This window comes from Phodopus roborovskii, unplaced genomic scaffold, assembly GCF_943737965.1.
Source record: "Phodopus roborovskii unplaced genomic scaffold, PHOROB, whole genome shotgun sequence".
Lineage (NCBI taxonomy): Eukaryota > Metazoa > Chordata > Mammalia > Rodentia > Cricetidae > Phodopus > Phodopus roborovskii.
In genome coordinates, this window is record NW_026126418.1 from 69610755 (window position 1) to 69633096 (window position 22342).

General features: G+C 48.6%; 1 protein-coding gene across 2 annotated transcripts; it reads right to left on the reverse strand.

Annotated features, from left to right (window-relative positions):
• Window positions 1-3595: 3595 nt before the first annotated feature.
• Gtf3c5 (general transcription factor IIIC subunit 5) lies at window positions 3596-21065 on the reverse strand. Of its 2 annotated transcripts, none has more exons than XM_051184982.1 (12): window positions 20855-21065; window positions 18393-18612; window positions 15874-16072; window positions 10293-10488; window positions 9133-9237; window positions 8065-8179; window positions 7235-7315; window positions 6983-7080; window positions 5922-6004; window positions 5173-5315; window positions 4314-4475; window positions 3596-3820 (listed from the first exon to the last, which is right to left on the reverse strand). In XM_051184982.1, the coding sequence occupies exons 1-11, from the start codon at window positions 21005-21007 to the stop codon at window positions 4339-4341; spliced, it is 1530 nt and encodes a 509-aa protein (XP_051040939.1). In that variant the 5' UTR covers window positions 21008-21065; the 3' UTR covers window positions 3596-3820; window positions 4314-4338. The 2 variants fall into 2 exon arrangements, with proteins under 2 accessions (XP_051040939.1, XP_051040938.1); XM_051184981.1 differs by having other exon boundaries at window positions 4314-4493; window positions 20855-21064.
• Window positions 21066-22342: the final 1277 nt, after the last annotated feature.

Here is a 22342-nt window from a genome sequence, read left to right on the forward strand (position 1 = left end):
CCTCTAGGTAGCCTTCTCCCCACTTCTCCAGTATTTATGGAGCTGGAGCCAAGGTCGTATACGTGCATACCATGTACTCACAGACACGCAGGTGTGGGATGGTCCTTTTCTCCCAGGTTAGGCTGGCCCTCTGCATCCTGAGTTGCACCCACAGTGCACCTGTGGGGGTTACTGCCTACCTGGGAGCAAAGGCAGGTGGCCTGCTTGGCATGGGGGGAGGGCCTCCCAGGGCCAAACCTGGCTGGGTGCTGGGTGTCCTGAATTCTGTCATATTAACTTCACAATTTTAGGGTTTAGTATCACCTTCAGAAAAAATGGGTGTGCTTCTTCTTAGCAACCCCCTTAGTGGGATACCCATGAGGGACTCCTGAGCCAAAGGTGGCCATGGGCTACTGGGCACTGGTACAGCTGACTCTTGGTAACTCGAGTGTGAGCTTGCACTACGGTATGGGGCAGTACAGGCTGAGCTGAGTGCAGGAGGCAGAGCCCTGGGAGGGGAGGACAAAAAACTCTAGGTGGACATGTGGCATAGAGGGAGGGAAGCTCCCAGAGCAAAGCCCAGTGTGGCTCACTTACCAGGGATTGGTGGTGCCTTTAGATAAAGGGTCATATTTCACCTCTGTGCCTTGCTGGAGGGTGGGGTGGGGGCTCCCTGGGAACACAAGCTAGGATTTGGGGGCATACCCAGGCAAAAAAGATACAAAGCCTGGGAGGAGTAGAAGCACAGGATAAGGGAGGGAGGGAAGAAAGGAGGGAGGAGGAAAGTACTGGGCTTAGAGGTGAAGGCCAGTATGAGGTTATCAGAATGGCCACCATCCTAGGGATGTGTACTTTGGCTATCAGGAAGAGGTTATCACAGTGACGGACACAAATGAAGTCTTAAGAGGCTCCCTTTAAGGAGTGCAGCTGCCTTAGACACCTGGAGGACACAACAGCTGGCCAGGCATAGCCAGAGTCTTCCCAGGCCAGTGGCCCCTCCCATCCAGGAGCCCAAGCCTCCAGCTCAGATCACAGCTCCTGCCAGAACACAGGGAACCCACAGCCCCACATGTACCAGTGAGTCCATGTGCTGTGCCCTGTCCAGTGAGCAGGTGTCCACAGTTCACAGTAGATGTGCAGATGTGGGAGGTGGGAGGGTAGGAAGCTGGGCCACACAGGTGGTGACATAGCAGGAAACACACGTTGGATCTTGTGCCAGCTATAATTCTGAGAACCAGTGCTGAAGCAGCAGTTGTGTACTGGGGAAAGCTGGGTTAAGTAATGCTGGTATCTTAAGAGGAAAGCGGGCAGGAACAGGGAAGCAGGGGAAGGAGGAAGGGGCCTTTTTCTATCTGGCTTTTGGAACACGTTTAGGTTCACAGCAACACCGAGCAGGAAGGAGAGTACTTATGTCCACTTCCCCAACCCTGTACTGGCCCGTGTCTACAGTGACAAACCCACAAGGACACATCCGTCACAGAGTTCAGTAGGTCAGCTGCTGCTGACACTGGATGCACTTCTTTGTGGCATGTGGAGTTCCTTATGGGGAGGGAGAGTATAGGGCTCACTGTCTATCATAGCCTCCCCAAAAGGCTGGGCTGTGTGGGGGACCACACAGAACACTAACCCCACTGACATACACATCAGGATTTAGGCAAGTCATTTTAAGGCGGTTGCTGGTTTTTTTTTTTTTTTTTTTTTTTTTTTTGTGGGGGTGGGAAGAAAAATTTTCCCTAAAAGCAAAATCAACCAACTGGTGCCACATTTTAAAGCAAAACTACAACCACAACTCGGGCCAGACCTGCTGCTGCCACTCCCCAGCTATGTGGCCTGAGCCTGTTTCTCCAGGGAAACAAAGTTCTTGGCACAGCAAGCACAGGGTCTGCAATTCTCTTTCTTGTTTACAGGTGCCCTGGAAAAGGTGCTTAAGCTTTGTCCTCAGGCAGGAGACATAAGCTTAAAGGATGCAGTAGGCCCGTGTCAGCGGGGATGGGGAGTGGGGGGTGGGGTGGGATGGGAGGGATGCAGGTCTCTTCAGGCACTGGCCTGCAGGACTCACCCCAAGTACAAAGAGCAGAGACTTAAATGACCCTAAGCTGCCTTCTGATTTTATCATGTTACCTGGTCTAATTTGTCAACCATTAAACCTATGTACTTGAATGATTTGCTGTTTTAAATTTTGTGTATGTCTATATGGAGTATATGCACATGAGTGCAGGTGCCCCAGAGGCCTAAGGGGCTGCTGGAAATAATTAGAAATTACTGGAAATTATGTTAAGTGTGGTGATTAACATCAAGAATTAACTTGACTGACATGGTACATAGATATTTGCTCAAGGTGGGTATGGTGGTACACATCTTCAATCCTAGCACTCAGGAGTTGGAGGCACAAGGATCTCCCCGAGTTCAACATCAGCCTGGTCTACACAGAGTTCCAGGACAGCCACAGAGACATAGAGACAGCCTATCTCAAAACAAAAAAAATCACCCAACAACAAACCCTAAAACATTTGGTCAAACATTCTGGATGTTTCTGTGAGGCTGTTTTCAGATGAAATGCTGTTTAAATCAGTGGGTGTTGACATGACAGCTTAGCCTCTATGTGGGTGGGCTTTATGCCCAGTCTGTTGCAGGCCCAAGTCTGGGGGAGGAGGGTGAGCAGCCAGCATGCTGCCTTTGACTGCAGCTGTTACTGAACCTCCACCCTACACCATGCCCCAAAGACTGTGGACCTGCACTTCAACTGTGAGCCAACTGCTTAAAATAAATGCTCTGTAGAATCTTGGTTAGCAAGTGCCAAAAAGGACTGTAGTTCTGTTAGAGACAAGTACGGTCTTTTCTAACATACCCAGCAAATCGCAAATAGAAAACTATACAGCAGTGAAATAGACACCAAGACTCAGTAACTGTGAAGTCTGATGATGGGTGACCAGCTGCATGAAACAACAGCGCTTCTGAAGGCGTGTTATAGTTTTCATACTAAATGCATTTTTATTTACATGGGAATTCAGGAGAAGAATTACCATACTTTGTCAAATGTGGCTAGACCTCAGAAGTCCTTCTAGTCTGGCTAACCTAAAGGTAAGACTGCCACTGCCCTGGGCTGTGTGGGTAAGGCCTTCAGAGGGCATGAGGTCCCTCACTCAGCACCTTCCTCAGATCTACAGAGTCAAGACATTCCTGGGTAGAAGGGATCAGAACCTAGACTTCCTCCCCAAAGACCAGCAGCTCAGAGGCAGGAGTACTCCCAGCTGAGGTGTCCTGCCAGCTGCTGTGAGAGAAGCCCTCTGGGGTACAGGCAAGGCTGGCCAGCCTTTAGGGAAGAACTACTTCCTGCCTCTGGGCTGAGCTTTCTTCGAGCAGCAGGAAGCAGGGTCAGCAGGGGACACACGGTCTGTCCAGCTGCTGGGAAGTTCCCAGGGGTGCCCAGCTGGGCCAAATGAAACAACGGGCCCTCGATCTTGTCAGGAGGATGGGCTGGCTTGAGGCACTCAGCTTTGGATTTGCTGGGACTTGACTGGGTCTGGCAGGCTGTTCCAGGGACAAGGCCACAGGGAGAAAGGAGGCAATGGAGCACCTCTGGTTCAGCACCCTTCAGCAAGTGCTGGTGCTGCTGCCCTGGGGGCTTGGGAGGCCAGCTTGACAGGCACATGACAGTGTCTGGTTCCACAGAAGGAAGCTGTGAGACAACAGGGTGTTTCCAGGGAACTAAAGAGCTGATCCATTTGGTCAAGTCAGGCTGAGCCCAGCCTGATGTTGGTTGTCCAGTGTCCTCACCTCACTGCCCTAGATGGGGGCACAGGCCTGTCCCAACTGTCCCATCTTGGTATACCAGCATGTGCTGAATGAGTGAAGGAACAAATGAGGTGTTAGAGAGTCTCAGGTGAGAAGGAACATTCCCAACGCTAACCTCCCCCCCATGATGAGACACCCAGGAAAATTCATTAACAGGTCTATTGAGGCTGGGCCTGGCTTTTACCAACACTACCCCAGACAGATGGTGTCCAAACACAAGGGCAGTCTGGCTGCCTTGTGATGACAAACCCTGCTCCTCAGACCATCTGTCACTATATTTACAACCTCTGCCAGGATGGGTACCCCTAGCATTACATCCACCTCTGGGCTTTTGCTGGTCTTGGCCGTGGGTGATCTACATGGCATTAGGGTCATCTTTAAAGTCCCAGAGCAAAAGGCAGTACTAAGCGGTGGGTCACACCACAGCCAGGGTCTGTTTATTAGGACACCAGCTTTCTTCAGAGGTGTCTGTCTCTAGGGCCATCCTCACTACTGTGACTTTGCTCTGGCTTCTTTGTGAAGACAGTCACCAGTCTTACCTGGTTGCCTGGGACCAGTGCTTTGTCACACATAATCCAGAATTTCTGTCTCCATCTCATTTTCACTCCCATCTGAGGGCTTGAAATCCTCCTCCTCCTCTTCTTCCTCACCCTCCTCTCCAGACTCAAACATCAGCTGCCCTTTCCCACGATCAGCCTTACCTGTGTCGGAGAAGAGAGCTGCACGAGAAAGAAAGAAGGTCCTGTCTCCCAGTGCAGGCTTCCTAGGTGGCCCTGGAGCCCATTTACCAGGTCAGGCAGCTGGGCTTGAGAGAGCTACTGTGTTGAGGGTGGGGATGCAGGAAGGTGAAGCCTCACAAGGCATGTTTAAATCCATTTTCTAAGGAGAGACATAAGCAGTCTGGGATCCTATGCACCTTGAGAGGACATACACCATTATTCCCAGAAAGGGTTCACAGCCTTGACTGGACTCCCCAGAGGGTGAGTCATGTCCCATACACAGTCAAGAAGCCCTCCTCTACTCAGATGCCCACTATCTAGCTTGGAAGGAGCCCTTGGCGAAAACTTTTCATTGCTCTGCAGGTCCCTTTGTAGATTACCACTACTTGGTAAGTGCCTTACTTTCCACCGTCCCAGTGGCTAGCTCTGGCACTGGTTTGAGAAAGGAGCTAGGGAATGCAGTGCAGGGCCATAGGCCATAAAATCCCATGGGAAGAGATGAGCAGAGCTAACCATTCCTGTAAAGGAAGATGGCACCCCTTCCCTCTTGTCTGCTCAGGGTCACAGCTGAGTCCTAGCTCACAGGGGACCCTCCCACCACGGGTAATGGACAGCATGAGGGTCTCTGAAGTTTTTGTCAGGAACACGCCTGAGGCCTTCCTGCATATGTGGCTCTCACCAGGCCTTTCAGAGCGGATGGTCTGCAGAATCATGAGTGACATGGTGTCCCTCAGGTGGTCTGTGGTCTTGGGGAGGCACCAGCCATCTCTCTCCGTGCACACACTCTCTGTCCCATCATTGCGGTGAACGATTTTCTGCAACCTGAAGGCAGAGGAGCTGTGGGCAGAGTCCAGAGGCAGGGCTCTGCGGCAGGGAACTAAACAGAGCGCCAGCCTGTGGCTCCATGTGTGGTAGCTCATGGGCTAGAGTTCAAGCACAGCTCTATGGGCAGGACATTGTGGCAACAGGATGTCAATGGGGAAGCTCTTACAGGGGCCCTGTGTGACAAACAGTGCCAGGTATATACCCAGGCATACTTTTTATCAGTAGTAAAGGCTTTCCCTAGATCCCACACACTGCCTTGTTCCTTTCCATGCTGTTGCTCCACTCCAGGTGCTTTCTAAACTTGGTTGTGAACAAGTGGGCAGAAGGTGTCCAGGAACCATGTCAATCAAAGGGACTCTCGAGAAAAGACTCCACCAAGAGCGACTGCTACTAGCAATCAGAGCTGCTCTTTACGGGGCACAGTGCAGCCACAGTTGTGGTTCCTGCCTTATAGCCCACATATGGCAGCACCCAACTCTCAGTAGCCAAGTCTCCCTTGGAGCTTGCTGCAAGAAGAGCTGCAAAGAACACTGGTCTCACTTTAGTGAGTTCTAGCCCAGGGTTCCTCGGGACCATCAGTGGCACAGGACCCCTCATACATACTCCTCCACATTCAAATCACACAGCTGGTAGAACATCTGTCGATAGGGTGGCAGAGCCCCTTCCCGGAAGATGTAGACTGAATCCTGCAGACAGGCGGGAAAAGAAGGGATGGTTATGCAGTACTCAGGGTCTAACAGTGCTGAGGACACCCATGCTGTGGTTTTCATGGGAGTCTAAGGAGTTGGCTTGTCCCCAGGCCCAGGGTGGCCAGCACATGTGGAGAAATGAGGCTCTCACTCCCCAGGAGGTTCTGGAGGGTGGAGGCAGTCAGACCCTCCTCAGACCCCTGGGAAGTCTGCCAGTTGACAGCATGGGGCCACCACCAGCCTGTACTGGGGTCTGCCTTCCTGCCTTACAAAAGGATCTGGCCTATTCCTCCCAGCTGTTTCTAATCAGTCACTCTATGCAGCCCTGCATGCTTCCTTGACTGCTTTTTTGGAGAGGAAGGCAGGGTTTAATGAGTATCATTTTCTTTTTTCCACTTAGAATATAGCCCTAAAGTCAAGGATAAGGCCCCAAGACATTGGTGGCCAAGACACGATGGCACTAGGAGGACAGCTGTCTCCCTCATGTCGCCTGTCTGTTGAATTTGAATTTTCTGTCTCAGCCACTCAAGCAGGGTCTCAGGGTAGAGAACACACTAGTTTGGCCTCTCCAAGGACTATAGAGGTGTCAGGAGAAGAAGTGTGGGAATGTACTAACCACTGTCTATCCCATCATATGTCAACCCACAGATGAGCCCTAAATGTTCTGGTCTGGCCTGTGCTCATGTCTATGCCCGAGTCCTGTCATCTCAGCAGCAGTTAGAGCTCTCAGGGGAGCCAGGCTCACCAGTGGTGGCCATATAGCTGCTGGTGTCAAATTCCCCTCTCTAGGACTTGTCACCACCTCTCTGCCCAGATGGCCCTAGTTCCCCATGGCCTTGGGTAGATGATGTGGGAGTAATGCAAAGGCACTTGGTAGGCAGAGTTCAGTCATAGTTCCTTCCCAGGGTCACAAGAGCCCTGCAAAGACACTTTGTCCCCATACCTGACCTTCCACGGGAGCCTGAGGGCACTCACCTTGAGCTTGTACTTATTGTAGGTCAATTTCCGTGGGCCATCTGTTCCTGATGGGCCCAGGCCCTGCTTCAGGTCATGCATGGTGACAAGCTGGTTGGCTACATGGGAGCAAGGCAGTGCTTTGGTATAGAGGGAGTGTGGACAACCCTGCCTGATCTTTTGCACCTGTCTGTAAGGAATGGCCAGCAGGCCTCCCATCTTGTTGCCCACCTCCCTTGGCCATGTCCTGATGCAGGTGATCCAGCCACTTACATGTCTTCTTGACGGTGATGGGGAGGCTATAGTTGTATGTGCTGCGCTTCGCTTTCACAGGCATGTCCCTGGAGCCATAACCTACATGTAAGGGCCATGTGACAGAAGGGAAGTAAGTGCCAAACCCATCTGAACAACAGTCAGGGTGGCCTTAAGGTGGCCAACTCCACCTGCCATCTACAGAAGGAATGGACGCCAGCACATCTAGCAATGTCCACATGCTGAAATCCTTATGTGGGTTTCCTGGCATCCTGGGCTTAACATTTTAAGTAGGACCTGTGACACAGTTATAGACAGTTGTTGAGTTGTCTGACAGGGTAATGGGAATTAATATAGGGTCCTTTGCAGGCACATGTGCTGCAACTGCTGAGCCATCCCTACTCAGCCCCAGAATAGAAGGGAGTACTAGAAATGGTGGCTGGAGAGGTGCTGTGCACACATGAGCACTCAAGGGAGGATCCCAGCATCTACACAGCAAGCTGGGCATCCTGCATACATCCTGTCAACCCACCTTTGGGTGTGCGTGCGTGCGTGCGTGTGCGTGTGTGTGCATGTGTGTGTTGCTGAGGTTTTCTGGCTTCTAGACAGCTGAGAAAATGTGTGTTCTACATTCATGAAGAGATTCTGTCTCAAAGAACTAGGTGGAAGTGACACAGGACACCTGACCCTCTTTTCTGGCCTTCAAGTGTGTGCACAGGAGTGCTCACTGCATACATGCATGTGCTCATACTCAAATACATAGATATATACACATACTTTTTTTTTTTAAAGGAGACTGCTAGAAATAGAGGACACAAAGGGACAAAGACAGAAAATAAACTTATTTTTACCGTATTTCATTCCACAACGGATTCGAAAGTCAAGGACTTGATAAATTTTGGCATCTGGGTGTTTTCGAGGGTCATAGCCAAATCGAATCCACAAGCTTCTCCATGGACCTGTTATCTAAAGACCAGAAGAGTACTGAGTGTGAGGTGGGCCAAAGGTCCTGTACTACTTCAGTGGGAACCAAGCAGGACCCTACCCTTTGACAAAGTTCTGTGAGGATAAAGTGACATTGCATGTCAACTTTTTAGGCCAACTTTTCCTTAGAGATATAAAGGGACTCTTACTGTCACCTCCAGGAAGAATAAAAGCAGTGATATGTAGCCTCACCCAGTGTCAGGTCCTTAGAAATTTCTCACTACCAAAAAACTATGCACAGAATACTTATCTATGACTTAGGTAATGCTCCTTCATCTCAAGTCATCCACACACAACCAGAAACATTATGAGAAGGTTGTGGTGGACCAGGGAGTGTTGAAATCTTTCTAGCTCTCTCTCTATGTGTGTGTGTGTATATACACACACACATGTGTAGGTATGCATGTCTGTATGTATACCAAATACCAGAGCGTATTGCTGGTTGTCTTTGATACTCTTCACATCATCATCATCATTTGTTTTTTTGAGACAGGGTTTCTCTGTATTGCTTTGGAGCCTGTCCTGGAACTAGCTCTGTAGACCAGGCTGGCCTCAAACCCAGAGATCCACTTGCCTCTGCCTCCTAAGTGCTGGGATTAAAGACGTGTGCTACCAACACCTGGCTTATTCACCTTATTTTTTAAGATACAATTCCCCAGGATCTGCCCACTACACATACTCAACGCTGGGGTTATACACAAATGCACTATGCCTACCTTTCTTTCATGTGGGTGCTGGGGATCCTCCAGCCTGTGCAGCAAGCGCTTTACCCACTGAGCCATCTCCCTGCTCTTAACTAGCTTTAACAAGTTGTCTCAGAGTGTCAGGTGGCAGGAATGTCTACCTTCTGTTGCCATGGCACTAACATGTCACATCAGGGATTAAGGACCACACCGGTAGGAACCAAGGTGAGTGTGAGACTAGCTGTCACTTACCATGTAATAAGCCATGTAGGGAAGTAAGATCTTGAGCTTGTCAGGGTGGACACTGACATTAGACTTGACAGCATTTCTTGACCAGATGGGACGAATGTCAAAGAGCTAGGGAAAATCATGGATAGAGTTTGAGATGAACAACAACAGCTACTGGCCTTCTCACACCAGCCATCCTTGTGTGTCTGGGTCCCAGTGGTAGAAGGCTGGGACTCAACAAGCCTGTGGAACCCACCACACCTACCATTCCTTCATAAATTCTTTCCTCCTACCCCTAATCCCTTAAAGGCATGAATTATACATCCTGCATGTTTAAGTGGGGTCCTAAAGTGATCAAATAGTCCTCATCCTTACATGGTTCACAGGGCAATGGATCAACAGGGCTGAGTGAGTATACGCTAAAACTCCAGAGCCCTGGTCTTTGCTAACCTGGAAGGCAAGTGCTAGAGATGGGACTTCAAGTAGATGAAGGGCATGGCCTGGTCCCGAGGAGGGCTGTGCAAGGCCACTGTGACCAGAGAATGGAGAGACAGGGCAGAGAAGCCCTGTGAGCTAGGACAGAGATGAGCCATAGAGACAAATGAGATTCAGTAAGAGCTAAAGTCTCCAAGGGACCCTGTCCTTGAACAGGGTGTGACTTCATCTTCAACATGAAAGCCTCACTGAGAACCTGCTGTTTAGGCCTGTGGACTCAGCAGAAACCCAGCCCCCTGTACACTGCCCCGACTACAGTGCCCTGTCACATGTCTGCAGCTCAACCCAGGATGAAGGCACCACAGTCTGGCACATGACCATATTCCATGGGTTAGGTATAAGTTAATAGCTCTGTACAGGTTGCTAGACACCAGCTTCACATTCAAGTCACACTCCAGCAATGACACCCCAAAGGGACCCAGCACAATGTCTCCCAGTCCTCTTTTTACTTTCTGAGATACTCTATTTGCCAAGGCGAGCCCTGAACTCACTCTGCTGGCTAGCTGGCTGTTACTTGCACTACTTCTGCTACTGGGGTTATAGGGCTGTGCTAGCAAGCCCAGCTTCTGACACAGCTTTTAGATGTAGCAGCTGGAGGTAAAAATCCCCCGTGCTAACCAGCCAATGCTAGAAAAAGCCCAAAGCGGAGCTGAACAAGTGGCCCAGGTTGGGTGGGGCACGAGACTCACCTTCCTCAGCTCTTCCTCCACCTTCTGATCTATGGGATTGGTGCAGGCCTTCTTCCATGTCTGTACTGCAGCCTCCAAAGGCTGTAGAGGTACCTCAGGATCCTCAAAGTTGACAAAGATGGCATTATGGGGGCGCCGGGCTCTACTCAATCCAATCAGGTTCTCACCTGAGATGGAAGGGTTGTGATAACCTTCCCTGTGGACAGAGAGCTTGGATTACTGTCCCAGGCACAGACCTGGCCAGGCAGGCAGAGAGTCCAGCAGACATGCATTACCAGTAGATCATACCGGTGTGCCTTCTCTGGATTAGTGGATAGAGGACCCCAGCATTGCCTGCTGGAGAAGCATGTGCCAGGAGGCTGCCATCAAGGAAAAGAAGGGACAGTAACTGTCTCCAGTGGCTCAGGGAAACTCTGGGGCCAGTGGCCTTGAAGGAGTGCAAGGATTCAAAGTCCCAGAGACTGGGGTATGGGAAAAAGGCATCATCACAAGGGTGGTGATCTCCCAAATGCAACTGCATCGAGTCCCACACACCAAATTCAAGCCAGTACAAAGCTGGGCACAATCCAAGTGCCCATTAGCCACATATGTGGACAGTGACATAAACTCAAATTACATGACTCACTCAACTCTCCAAATGACCCTCCAAGGAAGACATTTCTGAGGAAGTAACTGAGGCCACCAAGATTAGGAAATGTGTCCAGACAGCATCTACAGGAGCTGGGCCTTAGCCCCAGTAGGCCTGGCTGCAACTATCCCTTAGCCAACTGTCCTTCCACCTAGCAGAGCATGACTTGGCTCAGAAGCATCTGGACAACATGGGAGAATGAAAAGGATACAACCAGATGGTTAAGCCAGGGTTCCACATGTCTTTACCCATAGTGTCCAAGAGCAAGAGGGACCCATGTGAACTGTAACCCTGTGGGGTGGTATGTCCTGACCTCTCTGCCCTGGAACAAACATACCACTTGGTGTGTGTGCTGGGAAGGGTAAGACGTGGGTGAGATGTGTTTCTCATACCCAGGGGTACATAAATCTCTGTACCTTCCTAAGTTTGCTATGAACCTTTAAAAAATAGTTTAAAACACAAACACACACACACTGTCCATACATCAGCACAGAACATGTCTTGGTGGGTGTTCCTGAGGCACTCTTAAGGGTACCCACTAGAAACAGAAGGCAGAGACATTAGTACCAAGGACCCCCATGTGTACATCCTCAGCTTCAACAGTCCCTGCTACACATTAGCTCTGCCTCCACACTACCCCCCCCCCCCGCACTGCAAAGTGCATTTTACTGTATGTCCTGCATGCCACAAGCACATTTGCACATCATCACCTTTTCATTTATTTCCATACCTTTTAAAATATATTCATTTTTATTTATGCAGAGATGCCTGTATGTTTATGTAGTATGTGTGAGGGTTTTGTGGAGGCCAGAAATTGTGAGCCATTTAATGGGGGTGCTGGGAACCAAACTCTGGTCCTCTGGGAGAGCAACAAGTGCTCCTAACCACTGAGCTACCTCTCCTGCCCCTTTACACTTTTTTAGAAAACAATCACCAGCTGATCTAGAATTCCTAGATTCAAGCAATCCTCCTCAACCTCACCCAGTTTGCACTTTATCTTACTTTTCTATGTGAGTACATACTATCTGCAAGCTTTAAAAAAAAAAAAAAATTGGCAAACAAAATATGAAACACAGGGTCAAGTCTGTGCGTTTTTTTTTTTTTTCCCAAATGTGCCCTGTCAGGAACCATTCCAGGTAGGTACAACACTATCCTGCTTTAAAGCCCTTCTTCCTTAGCCTCCAACACCCCCAAGAAGGAAAGTAGGTAGCTGGCCTTCACTTCAGAGAGGAGTATCAGGAGGGGGAAGGGAGGGAGGGTGGCATGGCTGCCCCTGCTGCCCATCCACTGCCTCCAGCTAGCTCTATTGACCACAATGACTGTAAGTCTGTGGAGAACTGCTGGTAGAAGCAGAAGGGCCTCAACACCCTGCCAGCCTCCCCTCTTCAACTACAGGCTATAGGACACTCATCTCCCTGAGGTAGACAGCAAGGCCAGCTATGCATAAAAATCAACAGTGCCTGGGAAGAAAGGCATGTTCTTTCCATGTGCAAGGGTTCTGCTCAATCACATGAGGAAGGGTCATACCTAAGGCCCCAAAGTCAGCTGGCCCCCACCCATGACCTACTCCAGAGGCTTGGACCAGCTGCCTGCCAGCTTCTGTGTGCAGAGTGTAGCACAGGTGTTTTACTTCTGTGAACTGTTCTTCCTACTACAGGTGTAAGCTGCTTTGTGAGGAGAAGGAGACACACCAGAAAAATGCAACTTTGAAAAAGCAATGAGGCAGCCAGCCACCCATAATGGCAAGCACCTTTAATTCCAGAACCCAGGAGGCAGATCCTGGTGGTCTATAGAGCAAGTTCCAGGACAGCCAAGGTTACAGAGGAAAATCCTGTCTTGAAGAAACAAACCAACAACCCTCCACCCCCCCCCCCGCCCCCAAAAATAGAAAAGAAAAAAAAAAAAAAAATGAAGCAAGGTAGCTCAGTGGATGTTAAACTTCCTGTCAAGCCTGATGACCTGAGTTCAAACCCTAGGACACACATAGTGGAAGGCGAGAACTGACTTCTACAAGTTGTCCTCTGACTTCAATATATGCACTGTGGCACAGGCATGCCCACAAGCACTCCAACACACTGTTGAGTACACACTAGCACGCACACACGCATGTTCCTATGCACACGCACACCCCCACGCCCCATACTCACTAAATAGATAAATAAATGTAGTAGAAAAAAAATAAGAAAACAGCAATCATACCCAATGTAGGTTTAACACTCTCATGGCAGACACACTGTACATGCAATGTACTGTCCTTCTACCCACAAGAGATTTTGGCAAAGAGGCAATGACACTTACTCTTTTTGGTTGTATCTTTTCATAATACTTGTTTTTTCTTAATAAGCACAACTTACTCTGATCATCAGAAAAACAACAGAGGGGACAGGAAAACAACTGACTGAACAGCTCTGGAAGGCTCTAGAAGCACATAAGCTTCTTTCCTTTTTTTTTTAGTTTTGGTTTGGTTTTTCAAGACAGGGTTTCTCTGTGTAACTATCCTGGAACTCCAGGCTGGCCTTGAACTCAGATTCTCCTGTCTCTGCTTCCTGAGTGCTGAGATTAAAGGTGTGCGCCACCACCACCTGGCTATTTTTTGTTTTTAGGTCAGCTCAGGATGGCTTTCAACGTGACCCTCAATTTTGTGAATGCTGGGATTACCAGTGCATTAACCTATACTCCCAGCAGCTTTATTATTCATTCATTCATTCATTCGAGACAAATTCTTTTTTTGTCCAGGCTAGCTCCAAGCTTTTAGGCTTAAGTGAGTGTTGTCCCTTAGCTTCTTGGGTAATTGGAGTACAGGTATATGCTATTGTACCTCCAATTCACAGAAGCTGTTTTATATGTGAGACAAGATCTCTGTGTAACAGTCCTGGCTGTCCTGGAACTGTCTCTGTAGACCAGGCTGGCCTCAAACTCATAGAGATCTCCTGCCTCTGCCTCTCCAGTGCTGGGATTAAAGGTGTGCACCACCAGCACCCAGCTACAATAGTTTTTCTTTTCTAAAGCAGAGAACAATACACTTTTTGTGATGAGACCTAAGCCTGCTGCCACAGCCTAGAGATCTTAACTGTAATCCCTGGCTTTGGAGGAAGCAGCTCCTCACGCTTCTTCTGCACGGCCTGGGGTTTGGTCTAGAATGTTTCTCAGAACCCTTCCTTGCCTTGCTGTGCTCTGTTCCCACTCATTTCTACTGCCAGCTCCTCAGTGGCGTCTGGAGCCCCTCAGCCCACCCACACAATATGCACCCATCCATTTGCTCACATTCTGTCCTGCCTTACAGCCTCCAGGCCAGAGCAGAGCCTCCCTGACATGAGGTCTGATGACACCGAGCTCCAAGCTTGGGTCACCGCAGGACTCTTTCAGTACTTGGCAAGTGTTTCTGTCCTACCCCCTCCCAAAATGGCCATCCTGGGTACACCTTCTGGAATGTCCCAATGTCTGCTCTCCCTCACATTACCATTTGCTTTTGTGCTACAGTATCTATCCCAACACCTGCACTTTTCACAGGGCACAGAAACCACTATGTGCCACGTTAGCACTCCAAGCTCAACGTTCTGAAGTCTGCACACAGCCAGCCAGCGTCTCCTTCAGGAACACCAGAGAACAAGCATTGGCTGGCTTTTCAAGTTATACCATCCTCTGGTTTATCTGGTGTGTTGACCTTGCTTCCCAGGGATTCTTTAACTGAGTCCCAGCTATTGGTAGCACTTTGCTCAGGCCAGGCCCAAAGTTATAGCAGAGAACAAAGGCAGCCAAACCACTGCTTCTGGGAAGCATACAACAAAATGAGGAATATTATCTTTGTGTATCTAATTTGAAAAAGGTACTAGGCATGGTAATTCACGTTTATGATCCCAGCACTTAGAAGGCCAGAGATGTTGCCAGCCTGGATGATGCAATAAGCTCTGGGCCAGCCTGAACTACAGAAACAGACCTTTTTTCTAAATATCACAAGCATTAAAAGAATAGTGTCAGATTAAGGACTGAGCAAGGTCCAGGGGTTGGGCAAGGCCAGGCTCAGAGATTCCCATGTAGCCTGGAGACCCCAAATCTCATCTACCTCCCTTGTAAAGTCAGGATGACAGGGAACTGGCAAATTGTTGGGAGGCTGAGACAAAATGCAGGCTCAGCATTTCCCCACAGATGGTGACTATTATTAATCTCATATTGGGAATGTTCAAATTAATTTCTTCCACATTAGTCAGTCCTGGCTCTTATACAAAGGGGCTCTATATCAATTTGCAGCTGCCTCCAGAGAAAACCCACAATTGACAATGCCTAGGACCTGCCTTTCCAACAGCTATAAGGTCTCCATTCTGTCTAGATTGTGAAAAATTACTCATTCCACTGGAATTACATGTGGTCTTATTTTGGACTTTCACAACTCTCAGTGCAAGGGATGCCCACCACTGATTCTGAGACACACAGTGCCCATCCTCAGAATATAACCTCATACTCAGTGAGCAAGATTCAGGGAGGGTCATAGTCAGCTTGAAGGGAGGCACCAGAAAACAGGTAAGGGCTGGATAGTCTTGGCAGCAACCTCCAGCCATGTGGGCAGACAGAGAGGTGACAAGGTGGACAAACAGGCTGAGTTTCTGCAGGGAGATGGCAGAAGGCTGAGTTACTGAGCTAGCTATGAACTCTTCTGTGACAGGAACCAGGAGGCCATGAGGTGGACAGAGGAAACAGTAAAGGGATGGGTCAGAGTGGAATGTTCACACATGACATTTCATAGGAAATATCATTATTGGTGACTACAAGCTCCAAAGAGACCATTTCTTATCAGGAGCTCCTCAAGTCCTGTAGTTCATTGTCTGTTGGGAACAATGCCACTCTGTGACCAGCAGGCCACTGCTTAGGACACTTGCCTTATGAATTTAATCCTGACACCTCAGCCCTTGACCCTCTGCTGCACTAGAGTGGGGTAAGGGGTGGGAGGCTGCCTACCGGTGCTGCGTCTCAGGGCGATAGAAATAGTCCACAGGTGTGTCGAGCCGGGAGAAGATGGGTGGGGGGATGTAGAGTGGCAGCTCCTGGTGGAAGAACTCCTCCTTCTCAGGCTTGCGCATGAGCACTCTGTCATACATGGACACATGCTTGCCACCTGCTTCTGTGTGCACTGCCAAGTACTGAAAGTCAGACATTCCTGGAAAGGCAAGAAGAACAGATGGCACACTCTCATTCAGGCTATGGCAATGCTGTGCTGACACCCAAATCTCTCAGGAAAGTGCTGAATGAGCTGTGCAGCACCCTTCTGATGGGTGTGCAAATTAGTGCAGGAAGAATGGCGAGGGAGGGTAAAGTCCAGGGAGCTAATTCATAAGACACAGTGTCCTGCTTACAATACAGTATTTTCAACAAGCTCCAGGGGCTGCAGGTCCAGGGCCATGTTGAGCAACAAGGGGCTGGCTCAATTAGAGAGAAATACAACTGTGATATATTAGGAGCCACCTCCCCCCTGGAAGGACAATCCTCATGGTGAATAAGCACCTACCAAGGGACCCTAGGTCTAGGTCCTATTCCCCTTTCCTTCTGTTTTATGTTTAAGACACGATTTTACTGGAACCTAGGCTGGCCTCAAACTCTTCTCTGTCTCCTTTTTTCTCTTTGGATTTCCCCTTCTCTTCTCAATCATTTAGTCTCTTCAGATTCTTTTTCCTTAGGGCAGCAGCTGTAAACAACTGTGTCTAAGGTGTGCTTATCATTTGCCAAGCACCTCCCATATAGCTCTTTAAAAGTCACCATCGTTGTGAATCTTGCCCAGCCCCTAGTGCACAGACAAGGAGACTGATGCAAAGGGAAGCTAGGGCACATGCCTAAAGAAATTGGTGAGTGGGGGACAGTGGAAAGTGGGTGATGAATAAGAACAACTATAATGATATACGTACAGGAAATTGTTACAGCGAAACCCAGTACTTTCTACGCTAACTTCAAATTTTAATAACAGACAAACCATTGGGGCTCATCAGGCATAATTCCAAACTGAATGCTCTTTGGCTCTGCCTTTCTAGTTCCCGCCTTCCTGATTCTCCCTGGAGTTCCCTGGAAGAAGCAATTCTGAATGAGGACCCTATACTAGGTATGTAGTTCAAAGAAGCATGAGCTGCCTATGGGACCCAAGTAGCCAGGAAAGCTTCAGAGGATGAAGCCAGCAGCAATCAAGACTTGACAGGGGAGACAGGCAGTGTCAGAGTCCTATAATCTCAACCATTTGGGGGGTTGGCATAGATGTTTAAGATCAGCTTGGGAGAAGGTTCTAAAAATTGGGGTTTCAGACTAGAGATCTGATCACTAGTCTGATCTGGCCCCACACAATAGTTTATCTTAAAATTGGAAAGTTTCTCACAGAATTCTAGATTGCTAGCTTCTCTTAAGGGTATAAAAGGTTGAAGAGATAGTTCGGGCATAAAAGCACTTCCTGATTCTCCAAGGACCCAAGTTTAGTTCCCACATCAAATGACTCACAACTACCTGTAATTCCAGGGAATTGGACACTGTCTTCAGACATCTACAGGCACTAACACACATGTGGCATATATACACACAAAAATAGAAAATAAACTCAGGCTGGGTGTTGGTGGTGCATGCCTTTAACCCCAGCATCAAGAGGCAGAGGCAGGCAGATCTCTGTGAGTTCCAGGACAGCCTGGGCTACATAGAGAGCTCCAGGACAGCCAGGTCTATGTAGAGAGACTCTGTGTGCTGGCTAGTTTTATGTCAACTTAATACAAGCTACAGTCATCTGACAGGAGGGAGACTCAATTGAGAAATGCCTCCACAAGATCAGGCTGTAAGCCAGGTGGTGGTGGTATATGCCTTTAATCCCAGAACTTGGGAGGCAAAGGCAGGAAAATCTATGTGAGTTTGTGGCCAGCCTGGTCTACAGAGTGAGTGCCAGGACAGGCTCCAAAGCTACACAGAGAAACCCTGCCTTGAAAAACAAAAACAAAAAACAAACAAACAAAAATCAGGCTGTAAGCAGATAAGCCTATGAGGCACTTTTTTTAGTGATTAATGCAGGGGGCTCAGCCATTGTGGGCTGGTGGTCTTGGATTCTATAAGAAAGGCTGAGCAAGCCATGAGGAGCAAGTCAGTAAGCAGCACCCCTTCATGGCCTCTGCACCAATTCCTGCCCTCACTACTTTGCTGATGAACAGTCACAAGGAACTGTGAGCTGAAATTAAACCCTTTCCTCCCCAAGTTGCTTTTGGTCATAGTGCTTCATCACAGCAATAGAAGCCCTAATCAGGACACTAATTTTTCTGAGAGAGAAAAAAAATGTATGAATAGAAGATAGGAAGGGAGTGAATCCACAATCCGTGAGGGACTGTTCACTGGAGAGGGAAAAGGCTGCCTCCACCATGGGCAACAGCTCTGCCTCAGACATGGGCATACCCTACTCCACTTCCCATGTGGCTCCACATTAGGCCCTAAAATCACCCAGTACCACTACAGATGTCAGTTACCCTGGAATTTGTAAATTGTGGAGATGATGCCAAGGATTTCCAAGTCGAATGTGACCTGGGGGTGGGTCTCGGCCCCCAGGGCACCTCTCTGCCGTCTTGTCTTTTTCTTGATCCGGAGCAGCATGCTGCTGGTACTGAAACGGTTAGCACACACAGGGTGACAGTATGGGTCCTTGGGCCGGAAATAGAGCTCAAGCCTCTTGGTGGGGTCAGTGTAGATCTGCAACAATGCAAGGGAGACAGGGGGACCGGTGAGCAGCTAAGCATCCAGCAGAACACTGCTTCTCTTCCCACAAAGCCCAGCCGACGGTCACCCAGGAAGGGCCAGGAGGCACAGGTTCTACTTCTAGCTCTTCATTCCCAAAGAACTCATTTTTTCAACCAAGTTTCCCAGTGTTGATAGCAGAGAAAATGAAGTCAAACAGTCTCCTTCCAATAGATTATAAGTGAGAGATAACTGCTAAAGAAGTGAGAACTGTCACTATCAAAGGTAAGGCACAAAAGGACTCTCCCAGCATCACAGCATCTGAGGTGGCAGAAGTTTCAGAACCAACTAGGCTTTGCCAAAAACTACTCGCCTGCTTTAGGATTCATTCAGTAGTCAGTCTCACAAGCAAGTGTTTCCCAATCCAGAGGACTACATCAACAGTAATGGCCATTCTATTCTGGCATTGCTTACTATTCATAGCCTTCAAGGCCCCAGTTCTTTCTTCTTATAAAAACAAAACAAAACCAACCAAACAAAAACAACCCCCACCCCCACCCCTGCCCTAAAAAACAAAACAAAACAAAAAACCCTAAGAATAGTATCCACTTTATGATACTGTTAAAAAGATTCAATTAAAACAGTGGTGCCTAACTCATGGTAAGCACTCAGCACATGCCACCTACATGTGAACAAATGATTGCCCCATATCTGATAAGAGGCATGAAATGAGTGTCAACTCTGCATGTTTGAGCCAACAATGTACAATGGCTTGAGGTCACGCATAAGTTCAACTCCTAACTCCCAGTACTCCGGACAGGGCGCCTACAGGAACTGCGCAGGAGCAACCTAGGGAAAAGATGAAAGTGAAAAGCCCGGGGGCTGGAGAGATGACTCAGAGGTTAAGAGCACTTGCTGCTATTCTGGAGGATTGGAGTTTGGTTCCCAGCACCCAAACATTCTGTAGTACACAACCACCTGAATCAAAGCTCTAAAGGATCCAACACCTTCTGGCTTTCAGAGTCACCTGTATAAACAACAACAACAAAACCAGCCTCATTCCTCAGGCATCCCCTTCTCACAAAGCACACAGCACTGACCTAACATGGCCTAGCACATCAGAGTACTCCAGAAACCCAGGCAGAATGTATGAATGATGGACCATCCTATCAGGCATCCGTGGGGTAAGGAAGAATAAGGATTCTGTCAAGGTCATAATGTGAATAATGGAAATTCTACTAGCACAATCAGCTCTTTTCCATTCACAAAAAATGGAGCAGCAGCTCAGACACTAGTAGGGCAGGAATTCAAATCCCTGTTGGGCCTGTAGCAATTGTCTGGCCTAACCTTTTTTACCTGTCCCCTTATCTGGAAAATGGGAATAAAAACAGTATCTAGTTCATGAGTTTGTCACATAAATTTTTATAAAATGGGGGACTTAATCCCAGCATTCAGAAGGCAGAAGCAGGAAGATGTCTGTGAGTTTGAGGTCAGCCTGGTCTACAAAGCTACACAGAGAAATCCTGTCTTGAAAAATAAAACACACACACACACACACAAAATGGGGGGCTTGTACAGATATTAATACAGAGGTGAACAAGAGAAGGCCTTGCTCTGAGTTTACAGACCCAGGATCAAGTAATAAACAGGTAATAAGTGTATCAAAATGAAATATTGATTGGAATCAACAATGGAAGGAGCCAGATATTAACTGACAATGGTCTAAGGTGTTCAGGGAAAACGTTTCTAAAGAAATATCCCAAGATCCGGCATAAAGAGCATCACTCTAGCCCCCCCAGCTTGCTGTCTGGCCTTAATCTGTTCACTTGTAAAACGCAGGTGTTGTCAGTTCCTACTGTAGGGGTTCCAAGGACTGTGGCATGTAAATAAAGCACTTGGCACTTGCCTAACATAGAATACAATGTCAGCGAATCGCAACACTTTAAACTTCAACTACAGGTGGGGCAAAAGTTCGAAATCCCTTTCTTCCTGTGCGTGGGTTTTCTACCGAGAGAAATAAGGTCAGAGAAGCTCACTACACCCAGCGCGGCCACAGCTGAATTGTGTTTCTGGGACTTATGCTAAGCATGCTACTCACATCTGAGGACAGAAAGAAAACAAAGCCTGGCTCAAAGAAGGCCCTAGAGCCTGCCTAAACTTTCCGTTACCAAGGAAACCGCTCTTCCGCCGGGTAGTCCCGCCCATTCAGTAGACGTGGTTCTTTTCCCGCGGTCCTGGAGTTTTCCCAGTTACTTACTCGAGAGACGCCTTCCTCGCCGCCCAGAGTCTGTAGCATTTTGGCCTCGTTACGCACCACGCCTGGGTACTCCACGCACACCAGTCGCCGTTCCCGCCGTAGGTCCACAGGGATGGCAGCCTTTGGCTCCGAGTCCGGCTCCACCGCCTCCATGTCTGCTAGTCTGGTCCCGGCCCGACGTGGTCCGTTCCACAAATGGCTCCCCGAGGCCTCACCTCAATGGTTCCGCTAAGGAATGGTTCCGGTCCTTCTTAACGTTCTCGTCTCCCTAAATCATTGAAATTCGAAGGCCTTCCGGGCCCAGCTTGCTACGGCGTCTGTTAATTTTGCGATACCACAGAGATCTGGAGGGTTTTCTTTTTTGGTTTGTTTGTTTGTTTAAAATGAAGAGTGGTAAGACGAAGCTGTTTCCCACTAGGTAGCCCAACCAGGCAAGGGAGGACTCGACCGGGTCCTTCCGGATGTCCTGCCCAATGAGAGCTTGAAGGCGTGCCCAAGGCGCCTTCTGGCCCGTTTTCCATCAGTGAACTAGTTTTAGGCTTACAAACAAACAAACAACAACAACAACAAAACACAGCCTACTGAGTTCTTTTAGCCTTGCTCCTGTGTATAAGAGTTTAGGTCTGACCACTTGAGATTGCATATCATGGGGGTCAATAATGGAGAAGGTTAATTCTCAGCAGCCACTAATTACCTGCAGTTCTTTATATAGGGGTGAGGCTTTGTGAGATTTCCCCCATCCACGTTGATGCCCATGGTGTTGTTTAGGCGACTGTATTGTTGAGATTTCGTAGGTTCAGCTTTCCAGTCCTAGACACAGTATACAGGACAAGATCCCCCTGCCTCTTTCCAGGTCTTCTTCTTGTTGTTGTTTTTCGTTTAGCCCTGGCTATCCTGGAACTCACCACATAGACCAGGCTGCCCTTGAACTCAAAGAGATCTCCCTGCCTCTGCCTCCTGAATGCTGGGATTAAAGGCTTTTGCCACCATGTCTCAGAGCAGGACCAGATTTCTGATGGCTCTTAGAGGGAATTCTGGGTGAAAATGGTGGATTCGAGGTATTGTTCACCAAGTGGTTTCCTCACACCACACACACTCAAAGACCTGAGCTCGGGCAGGATCCATCATTCTAAAGACTTCTGCTGTGTGGAGGAATGGATCAGGAAAGCTAGAATGGATTCAGATGAAACACTATGAGCCAGACTAGTCCTGGCAGGAGATATATCCTGGGGGTGGGGAAGTGACTATGAGAATGAACTTTTGGAACTTCACTTGAGGATATTAGGAGACCGATTGTGTGTAGGCACCCCAAGTTTCTGAAGTGATTTCTTAATCAAAGAACTCATTGTTGTAGGTGCACTAGAAAGGCAACATAGAGGCTGGAGTGGCTAAGAGTACTTGCTCCTCTCACAGAGGACCCAGGACAGGTTTCCAGTAGCCACACACAGTCTCACAGCTGCCTGTGACTCCAGTTCCAGGGAATCTGAC

Coding starts and splice junctions, on each gene's coding strand:
- Gtf3c5 (XM_051184981.1), bottom strand. CDS start 21,007: ATGGAGGCGGTGGAGCCGGACTCGGAGCCAAAGGCTGCCATCCCTGTG. Junction 9,238..10,292: donor TGGAGGAAGAGCTGAGGAAG/GTGAGTCTCGTG, acceptor GATTTTCCCTAG/CTCTTTGACATTCGTCCCAT. Junction 6,005..6,982: donor ACAATAAGTACAAGCTCAAG/GTGAGTGCCCTC, acceptor GCCTGTCTGCAG/GATTCAGTCTACATCTTCCG.